At 31.5% G+C, this 11,081-nt stretch overlaps 1 protein-coding gene across 1 annotated transcript; it reads right to left on the bottom strand.

The window, feature by feature from the left end:
* Window positions 1-9,211: 9,211 nt before the first annotated feature.
* LOC110894162 lies at window positions 9,212-10,535 on the bottom strand. The gene is made up of 3 exons (XM_022141350.2): window positions 10,306-10,535; window positions 10,096-10,217; window positions 9,212-9,515 (listed from the first exon to the last, which is right to left on the bottom strand). The coding sequence occupies exons 1-3, from the start codon at window positions 10,471-10,473 to the stop codon at window positions 9,443-9,445; spliced, it is 363 nt and encodes a 120-aa protein (XP_021997042.1). The 5' UTR covers window positions 10,474-10,535; the 3' UTR covers window positions 9,212-9,442.
* Between the last annotated feature and the right edge of the window lie 546 nt (window positions 10,536-11,081).

Below are 11,081 nucleotides of genomic sequence, written 5' to 3'. Positions count from 1 at the left end.
CGCCACCGCGGTGGTCAGGGCCAGCTCAACCATTTTGGTGGCCTAAGGCGAAGTAAAAGCTTGTGGCCTTTTTAGTCACATCGTCTACAGGGTACGTTTAGCCAATCCCGAATAAAAAAATTACTAAAAATGGAAAAATTCGTACCAGCCATTCCTTGTGGCCTTGAAACTCCTCGGTTTTAAGGTTTTAACTAACTGTACGATAATTTATCAAAACTACTGTTTGTAGAGTAATTAGGAAAACAAACCTTGATGAAAAACACCGACTGTGTGCTGGGAATTGCGTGTGGTTTCCCAAATAGAGTTCAAAGCAGGTTTGGTTTGAACCAGATCAGGAACATTGTTAGGCACAAAACGTATTTGATGTTGCCCATCTGCAAATACAAAAGCATAATAAGTTATAAAAGAACTGAGAATAAGTTATGATAAGAAATTGGCTCCTGAATAATTTGAATACCATAAAATGATGAAGATTGACTTCTTGAGTTAAAGTGGATAGTTTCTTTTTCTTTTTGTGGCTTTCGGCGACGGGCATTGTGGTCAGAAAGCCTATGGCGACAGCTCCACTTCTTCCCATCAAATTATGACAGCCCGTAAAATCTTTAACAGTCATTGGAAAGCACAGTTGTGTTGTTTTAGAACTGGTTGAAACGGGTCGGGTCAGGTTGACCGACAAACATTTGTACCCATTGTAACAAATATGAATACATTAATAAGTTACCTTTTAAAAAATAAACAATGTAGGACTTTAAACACTTTTAAATTACACTTTAGCTAACTTTTAATAACCAATTCGCTTTTATCTTAAATTATTTGATTTGACCCGTTACATATGAATACAAAAACATAGTTGTTAGTGGGGGTTTTCAGTAAAATGTAGCCTCTGTTACCAGCATGAGTCTGCATACGGTTCGACCATAACACATGGATGCAATATAAAGGTTCTTTGACCATTTTTCATGCAGAATGAACATACAAACAAAATTCTTCATAAAAAAAGTAAAAAAAAAATCCCAGCAATTATGGGTTTTACTATTACGGTTCTACCTTCACGTGGGTACTCGGGAAGGCGGATGTTCTCATGGTTTCTTGTGTCTCGTCCATTATTTTACGCCTCAGGATACTCAAAATGAACGCTTGCAACTAAAAAAAGAGGTAGATTAAATAGGAAACGGGTCAAAATTTTTCCAACGTGTACCTTCAATTATTTAATTTAAAAATTAGATGATTATAGAAGTTAAATACCTTTTGTAATTGTATTTTACGCTAATCATCTACATAAAAGATTAAAATGTTGGGATAAGAAAGTGTTTCGGGTCAACCATTCCCTTCTCAATCCACACCATAAGCCAAGAAAATCTCAACCATCAAAATATGATCCAAGGGCTAAAAAGTAGTTCCTAATTATGCAATGGTTATCATTTTAACCTTATTCCATGAGACTTGGGGTAAGATGCAGGAAGATTTTTTTGAGTTTTAAACCATCTCTAACTAAGTTCATTATTTAATCATTATTGTTGCAATTATTAGGTATTATAGATAATACCATATGAAATTACCTTTTAGTAATTTTCGTTTCAAATTGGTTAGCATCTTTTGAGTTTTAAAACCATTACCTTTTAGTAATTGTCGTTTCAAATTGATTAGCATCTTTAAAGTTTTAAAACCATTTATAGTTATAATTAAATTCATAATAACGTTGATTAAGTTTGTTTATATTTTGATTATTATTATTATTATTATTATTATTATTTCATATGATGTTCATCAACTATGTGATAAAATTGCAAAAAGGTTGTAACCTTATTTGTATGATGTTTAGCACAAATTATCTTGATTTACTTATTTTATTTTTGTTATCAACGTTTCCTATAATTCTCATTTCAAGAGTTATATTAATTTTAAATTTGGGATCCACCATATATACACACACATATGCCGTTAGTAATTTATAAGTAAAGCACATATTCGTTTACAACCCAATATTTTGATGTACCCTTATTATTTAGTTTAATTATAAAATTCAATCAACTCATCGGTTACGGAAAAGTTGAAACGGAAAAGCAATGTAAATATGAGGAAGGTGATGATGTTTAATTAAGTCAAATGATTTAATTCTTTATCAAGTATTTAACAATACTTAATTTATAAAGTTATCAATTTAATTGTATTTATCAATTTATACTCATGTAGAAAGACTAATTTTTCCCTTTACTAACTTCATTGAGTTGTTGTACTATAAACATAAAATGTTGCAATTATTTAAATTTGGTTGGAACCCTTGTGAAATGTTTTATATGATTGTATAGATAAACGCAATCAATTTAAATCTCTTGTGCGTGTTGAAAACATCGGAGCCCTTAAAGTTTGCTGCCCAATCCTGTCAAACAATACATCCTCAAATATTTCCTAGTATCAATTAAATCACACAAAAGCATCATATGTTAAAAAAAAATATTCAATTAGAAATTAAAAAAGGAAATACCAATAGGCCAAATAAAGACTTATCTTCAAATGGATAACTTTTCTCATACCCACCCCTTTACACCTCCATATACATGAAGCTGCAAAAAGGAAAAATACTATAAATTTATGAACAATTAAACAATACATTGGTAAATGGTTCCAGATACTATAGTCATGCGAGGGTACCTTGCTGAAGTATGAAGTGTCTCTCCACCAAGATAAATCAATTTCATATCAACTTATCTCTTTCTTTTCGGTTCTAAGTCGCTCAATAGCAGACAAAGGAGTTGATGTTGAGTGAAATAGTGAATTTATAGTAATGATGGGAGATTCCTTAATCGATCAAATTTATTACATATTGATTGAAATCGGACCTTTGGAGTGCTTTTGTGGTTTATTCCAGTAGGTTTCTTTTATTAATTGCATTTCAAGTTTTCAATTTCTTTTAAGTACCGAACTTATTATTTCATTATTATAATTAATTGTGATTATATTCTCATTTAATTATTTTTTTAATATTATTTCATTTTTATTTTTAATATTAAAGTGTATTTAATTCATGATGGTGTTAGAAAGACAAATTCACCCCCAAAATGTAATTAATATATGCATTTGTATGTTGTATACTAAGCATTTCTTCTTGTACCTCTTAATTTTTAAGAAGTCATTGAGGAAATGCTTTATAATATAGTATTGGTGCATTTAAAACAACCATAAATTTTGGTTTTAAAATAGAACATATAACTAAACTTTTGAATATATATAGATTCTTCCACTTTTATAAACCTTACTCTATCACGGATCCCTTCAACAACCCGAACAATCCGAACAATCCCAACAACCCGAACAATCCCAACAACCCGACCCAAGCTAATGTTTTCTCGGTTCCAGGATATTATCCGACGCTAGAACCGAACCAATTATCGCAATATTCATCAAATGCGTTTGCATCATTCCAACACTCGCCAAACCAATTCGCTCAATTCTCTCAAAATCAAGTCCTTCAACAAATGATGATGCGGGGTGCTTGGAATTTCCCACCGAACCCGACACCACCCGTTCAACCCCAACCGATCCCTACGCAACCCGTTCAACAATCCGAACCCGACGATGATATCGAGGTTGTTCCCGAAACCCAACCGTCTAACGAAAAAGGCAAACGGAAAAAAGACAAGCAAGTGGTGGGTGAGCAACCGTCCAAACCGAAGTCGACTAAGTGGACGCCAATCAAAGAAGAAGCCTTAGCCATGGCTTACATAGGCACATCTACACACCCGATAAAAGGTTATCTTTTTTTTTAAGTTTATACATTTTTTTTGTTTATTTTTTCTTAACAGTTTGTTTTTTTTAAGTTTAAGTTTTTTTTTTTGGTTTTTTTTTCTTAACAGTTGGTTTTTTTCTAAAGTTTTTTTTTGTTTATTATTTTCTTAACAGTTGGTTTATATTTGTTTTAAAGTTTGTTGATTTTTTTAAAATATAATTTTTTTAACAGTTTGTATTTTTTAAAGGTTTTTTATTTTTGTTAACACTTTATATATTTTGTTTGTTTTTTATAGGTAATAACCAAACGGGTGACGGGTTTTGGTCCAAGGTTTTGGCGAAGTTCCTTGGCCTTATGGACCAAGGCCCGTAACGAGATATCGACTCGGTCTCATCAAAGTGGCGGAAAATGAACGCGTTCGTCAATAGGTTTTGCGAGGAGTATAATAAAATATATACAAGTGAGCGTCGTTGCGGCATGAGCGACGACGACGTGTTCAAAAAGCGTTGGACAAGTATAAGGCGAACAATAGTAATACCAACTTTGCTCATGTTCGCGCGTGGGCAATTCTAAAAGACGAAGCAAAATGGGCGCCGATTCCCAACGAGGTATAGATGGCGAAACGCCAAAAAACATCGAAAACGGGTAGTTTTAGCGCCGGTGGATCGGACACGAGGTGTCACATAAACTTAAATGATGACGCCGAGTTTGATGAAGAGGAGTATGCCGTAAATGAAGCGGAGCGTCCACTGGGCCGAGACAAATCAAAGAAGGAGCGGGCCAAGGGGAAAGAAAAGGAAAAGGTGGACCCGAAGATGCTCGAGTTTATGGAACACTTAAAAATGTACAATGACGTCTCGGCCCAAAAGACGAAGGTGAAGGAGCGGGCCGTCGAAGAAAAAACTCGTGTAGCGGAAGAAAAGTTACGCGAGAAGGTCCGATTGTCGAATGAGAAAATCCGAATTTCCGATGAAAAAATTCGGCTCAAGGAATGAGAAATAATTACGATGGATGTCGATCAGTATCCCGAGCCGAAACGTTCGATGTTGAAAAAACTACAAACCGACATCATGAAGAAGCATGATATTATTTAAGTCTATGTTTTTTTTATTAAGTTTATGTTTTGTTTTAAATTTATGTAATGTGGTTTTAATATTAATGAAAATATTTTGTTAGTTTATTTATTTGTTAAAAAAAAAGTAGAAGATTAAAAAAAAACATAAAAATGGTGGGAGGACTATGACTAGGATCATCCTCCCATACCCTCTACTTTTGGGGGATGGAGCATCCTTGGGAGGACTATGACATGGCGCCTACGTGGCGGATCATCCTCTCTTGGAGGACCATCACCATACCTTGTAGCCTTATCGCTTTCATATGTGGTTAATATGGTTTGAAGATATTTTAAGAAATAAATGAAGCAAAGTTTCATTTATGTTGCTATTCCTAAGGCCATTCGTAATGGTTAATGTTTTCAAAGAGACATTTTTCATCACATCAGCATCATAATGCCTCTTAAAAATTGTGTAATGGTTAACGTCTCTTATTGCCCACATTCAATCAATACTTTCATATTTTGTTTACCTCATTTGGCATTATGCTAGTAATCCCCCCCCCCCTCTTCATGCACAAGCCCACGGGAGTGGCGTTTGGGCATTATCAAACCACTTCACGCCCTATAATACCTATTACTCAAGGTCTAAAGTGATTTTATGAAAATTTTAAGGTTTTTTTAGTGATGTTTAAATCTTCAAGTATTCACAAATCATCTAAATTTCAAAAACCCAAAGAATAAAACTAAGAGAGAATATTACATTGTTTGTTTACATATAAACCTTGAGATTTACTTTAGTTTTAGATATGTGTACATGTGAATGTATGTCTTCATCATCTTTAATTTACCATTTTCATTACACTTTAAATCTTCAAGTATTCACAAATCATCCAAATTTCAAAAACCCAAAGAATAAAACTAAGAGAGAATATTACATGTGTTTGTTTACATATAAACCTTGAGATTTACTTTAGTTTTAGATATGTGTACATGAGAATGTATGTCTTCATCATCTTTAATTTACCATTTTCATTAGACTTTAAATCTTCAAGTATTCACAAATCATCTGAATTTCAAAAACCCAAAGAATAAAACTAAGAGAGAATATTACATGTGTTTGTTTACATATAAACCTTGAGATTTACTTTAGTTTTAGATATGTGTACATGTGAATGTATGTCTTCATCATCTTTAATTTACCATTTTCATTACACTATCTTTAATTTTGTGGTGTTTACGTTTGTTTCAACTTCTAAATTGAAATATAAAAAGAGACGGATATAGGTCTTCACAAATCATTTTAATCTTCGTCAAGTAATGTCCGTCTTGGAAAAAAATAAGCGAACTCTTAAATTTTATTTTTATTTCTTTAAAAAAATAAGCGAACTCTTTTTTTATTTTTTATTTAAAAAAAATCACAAATCAAGATAAAATAAATAGTCACATCATTTTCTTCATATCATAGAAAATATTTAATTAATAAATGATAAATTCTCATTTAAATTGTGTTGTTCTAAATTTCAATAAAAATGTTGTGTATATTGGACCAATAAATCAATAATATTGATGAATATAAAGTTTAGAGTTAAGACTTTAAATTTCCAACTTCGTCATAAGAACTGTATTGTTGCTAAATTGCTAAAATGGTATATTTTGCTGTCATCAATTGATCTATACATAACTAGGTTATAACCCCGTGTATTACACGGGGTTGAATAAATAAATTTTATATACTAATAATAAAACAATATATCTTTAAAAACCCCATTTCTTTAAAACCATGTGTATTACACGGGTTGAATAAATGTAATATTGTCTACCAAATAATAAAATAATACATCTTTAAAAACCTCATTTATTACACGGGTTGAATAAATGTAATTTTATATACCAAATAATAAAAAAATTACATCTTTAAAAATATGCGCATTACACGGTTTGAATAAATGTAATTTTCTGTACTAAATAATAAAAAATATATATCTTTAAAAAACCCCATGTATTGTACGAATTGAATAAATCTAATTTTATATATCAAATAATAAAAAGTTATTCTTAAAAAGTCTGATGTATTACATGGGTCGAGTAAATGTAATTTTGTATAGTGAAAATAAAAATAGTTAATATATTAATACAAAGTTTGGTTTTCGTGATAAAAATAGATTATTCTGTTGTAAAATTTGTTGACGAAGTCTCAATAAAATTGACTCTTTATTTAAAACTACGTAAATGTATAAATGATAAATAATATTAGTTAATTTTATTTTAAGTTTCGTAAAATCTATTTGATACCAAACTAAACAAAACATTCAAATATAATTAGTTCAAATCTATACTATATAATAAAGGAAACCTGTTTTAGGACACTTGTCATTCTCTCATTTAATTGATTAAAATTATTAATAATACAAATAATAATAATATTTAATCTAATCTAATCTAATACAAATTCTTATTATTAATTCAATAACCTATTGTTAAACTAAAACTTCAATAGAATCTTAAATCCTAGCTAAACAAGATTCGAAATTCATAATAATATTAATATGTTAGACTAAATATATTATTGATATATATATATATATATATATATTATATAGGGAGAAGATCATGCGAGAACCATCTCTTATTGCGAGAACCAATGTGAACACAACCAAAAATGCCTAAAAATAGCTAAAAATCACACAAAATTTTTTTTAATATTTTTTCTATAAAAATCGCTACTTTTCGAAGTAAAAAAAAATTAATTTAAAAAAAAAAAAATTTTTTTGGCCACTAAAAGTAGCGATTTGAGCATAAAAAATATTTAAAAAAAATTGTTTAGATTTTTTTTTGATTTGTTTTAGATTTTTTTAGGTTTTTTGGGGGTTTAGTTTTTAGCATTTTAGCTTCGGTTAGGGGGTGGATGGGGGGTTTATGTATGCGTCAGTATAAATTCACGTTTCAACGTAAATGGTATAAATTCACATTTCCACATTTTTTTCAGAAACAAGTCGGGTCAAATATGATGTATTATCATGCTTATTTTTACGTGCGTTTTCAGTTGGTCTACGTTTTGACATACGAGTTACTATACGTTTTGACGCTGCTAAGTCTTGATGCAAATGTAAGTTGGTGTAGTAGTTAGTTGGAACCCCACTAAACGAACCAACCCGATTTCATTTCTTTTATACGATATAAATTTGATTTAGTTTACTTTTTATCCAACCACAATGCTTATATTGGTTACATTGAGTTATATCGAATACTTCAAAACAAACGTTTTCATATGGTTGACACATTACATAACGCTTGGACTAATCTATTCGATGTTTGCTATATACTCGCGCCGCAACGCGCGCGGACCTTATTACTAATTGATATATATCTATTAATTCATCCCATCGTGATGAATAGTAACTTATTTTTGTCTTTTGTGGTTTTTTTGTATGTGTGTTAACTTTAGGGTATTTTTTATCTTTTGTTTTAGAAGTTTATTTTTTATTTTTATAATTCATTACATCGGGATTTGGTCGTCGTTTGATTGCTACTTAGCATAGTGTTTGATTGTCATGTTTGGTAGTTTTTATGTCATGTGACTTGGTGTTAAAAATTCATGTTTTGGTTTTACGGTTTTCCCGATTTTAGTTGTGGTTCGGTTGCTATTTAGCACAGTTTTACTCCCGGACCCGCAATACTGATAACACGATTTTACTCCCCTTCCTCGCAACGCGAGAGGCTTAAGACTAGTTCTATATTAATAGCTTAGGAATTTGCCATTGAAACAAGTATTGACCCGGTATTCCCTTTATAGCATTCTAGTACGACATTTTATATTTTTTTAATGTTACTAAAATTATCATCATATTATTGGTTTTTTTTAATTATCATCACATTATTGTTTTTTTTTATAAATAAGTTTATATTTTAGAAATTCATTTTTTCTACTTGTTCATGGCCCTAAATTCTCAGGAACAATTCTAGCATACACGGCATCTTTTGTTGCAAAAATGGTTTTTTTTTTTTTTTTTATATTTTGTAATATACATCCATCCTGCCGTATCACGTGGTGAAAAGTAGTAAAAACCACCCAGTTTATTATAATTGCAAACAATAAAACACATCTAACATCACCCGTAGTGAGTGATTTTTGGGCGTTTTTTCCCCAAAAATAAACGCCCCGCCGCACACCCACCCCGTGGGCGTTTTTTTAAAATAATGGCCAGAGCGTTCTTTTTTCCACGCCTCTTATTTAATTCTTTGGCCAATCACATGTATCATTCTTTTTGTTTGTTCAATACCTTTTTTTGATGATTTTTTTATTTAATTCTTTACACCCTTTTTAACATAATGCTCCACAATACCCACATTCTCACTAAGCCCATTTTTGAAAAACGTCTCATAATGCCCTATTGCTGACTAGACTACCACATGATGCAAAACGCCCAAAGTTGAGGTCATTATTTGTGTCTTCCACTACACACGGTGTAATTTCTGTTTCATTATTCAATACAAAATGGCAAACACTTATTCATACACACATACATATATAGATATGAATTCCTTTGGGTGTGTTTTGTCTTCATAACTATTTACAAGGTTGTTTCATGTCAGATCAGTTATTTTAACGGCTAAGATGGTTTCTCTCTCCATCTATACATAATAAACAAATTAGAACATGGTTAGTTGACTTTACCACCATCTGTAACTTGAAGCAGACTCCTTTCAAGAACATGAACGACATCTTGTTTTCCTCTGCAAATTTCAAGCTTTCAATCAAAACATCATGAAAAGTTTATTTTATAGGCAAAAATCCCGATCACATCCCTTGATGAATATATAGTTAAACCCCTCATCCAGACCCCAGAAAATAATTCCTGGGTCCGTTGAGGAATAAGTTGATTTGTGTAAAAAGATTTTGCTTATGGGTTGAGTTGGGTATACCAAAATTATATAACCGATCAATTTAGATCTACTAACGGATCATTTTAAGTCAACCTAAATTATACAATGGCTCAATCTAGATCTACTAACGGGTCAGTTTAAGTTGACTTAAATTATACAACGGGAAAATTTTAGTCTTTTATAAAACTTTTTTTTTTTTTTTATAAAACCTATTAGCTTAAAACATGCCCAATGCGGCGTACACCGCCTATGTGCTTATGGGCCAATTCAGGTTTACTAAAACTATATAAAAGATCAAAGTTTATATATGCTAACGTATAAGTCTAAGGCGACTTAAATATACAACTATCAGATTTTAGACTATTATAAAACTTGTTAACTTGAAAAGGGCTGTCGCAAGTAAAAATATGTAACGTTAAAGAAAATTTACCTTTGACAAGAAAATCTTGATACATCTTGATGAAGGCGAGGCCCTTCATCGTATCCTTCACATGTGATCTCCCCTTGATCATCCAAATAACAAACTATGCCACTAGATTTGTCTTCAAAAACCTGATGAAGATTAAGTTATGGTGTGTATAATAATTTGCAAGTGGATGGAAGAACATGAAGATGAAGAGTAAAAAAAAAAAACACACACCTTTTGTATCTTGATGGATGATCCGACCCGAATGAGAGATGAAGAAGTGTTTTGGGATTCTTGTTTTGCAAGCATTAATACCCTTTTTGATGTAGATGAAGATGTTGATGGTTTCTTGATGGGAGGATGAACTAAGAACAAGGGTGATGAAGTGATACTAGAAGCCATTTGATGTTTGTTATGAAAATTATTGAAAGAGTTTGTGGGCTTCTGCTTTATATTAGAAAATAAGTAGTCTTCATATTAATTTACTTACTAGTGCTTTCATATGAGTTTTTATATTAAGCATCTATAATATAATTGGGGGGTGGGGGTGGGGTGACTTATAAGATATATATAATTAATTCATACATCATATAACTTGTCGTATGTATATTGTGTATTGCTGTATTATTTGCTCGTGATATCATTTGTTTTTATGTTTACAGATTTGTTTTTATTTGTTTGTGATATTGTTTGTGATATTATTTGTTTTGATGCATCATGTGGTGACGTTGATAGCCGAAAGACAAGGGGTACATGTACTAATCGGCGTTTGTCTCAATTGCTAAGTGTTATGTGTCTAATGTCCAAGGCTTGATACAAAACTACCATCGAGCCGGGGGTCTCACTGGAAGCAACTTCTCTATTCCTACGGGGTCTAGAGGTAAGGTTGTCTACATCTTACCCTCCTCAGACTCTATCTTAGCTTTGCTATTGGTGGGATATACTGAGTATGATGATGATGTATACAGACTTGGTGAATTGCATTGGTGGTTTTAAATATTTTTAACAAG

The sequence above is a fragment of the Helianthus annuus genome, chromosome 12, assembly GCF_002127325.2.
Source record: "Helianthus annuus cultivar XRQ/B chromosome 12, HanXRQr2.0-SUNRISE, whole genome shotgun sequence".
NCBI classification, from domain to species: Eukaryota; Viridiplantae; Streptophyta; class Magnoliopsida; order Asterales; family Asteraceae; genus Helianthus; species Helianthus annuus.
The sequence above is the reverse complement of the archived record's forward strand: the minus strand, read 5'-3'. Positions and strand labels throughout refer to the sequence as shown.

Excerpts from the sequence above, each read along its gene's own strand:
- LOC110894162 (XM_022141350.2), bottom strand. The coding sequence starts at position 10,473 with ATGGCTTCTAGTATCACTTCATCACCCTTGTTCTTAGTTCATCCTCCC. Across the intron at positions 10,218-10,305 it reads CATCCATCAAGATACAAAAG|GTTTTTGAAGACAAATCTAG; the intron begins GTGTGTGTTTTT and ends AATCTTCATCAG. Across the intron at positions 9,516-10,095 it reads TCAAGATTTTCTTGTCAAAG|AGGAAAACAAGATGTCGTTC; the intron begins GTAAATTTTCTT and ends TGAAATTTGCAG.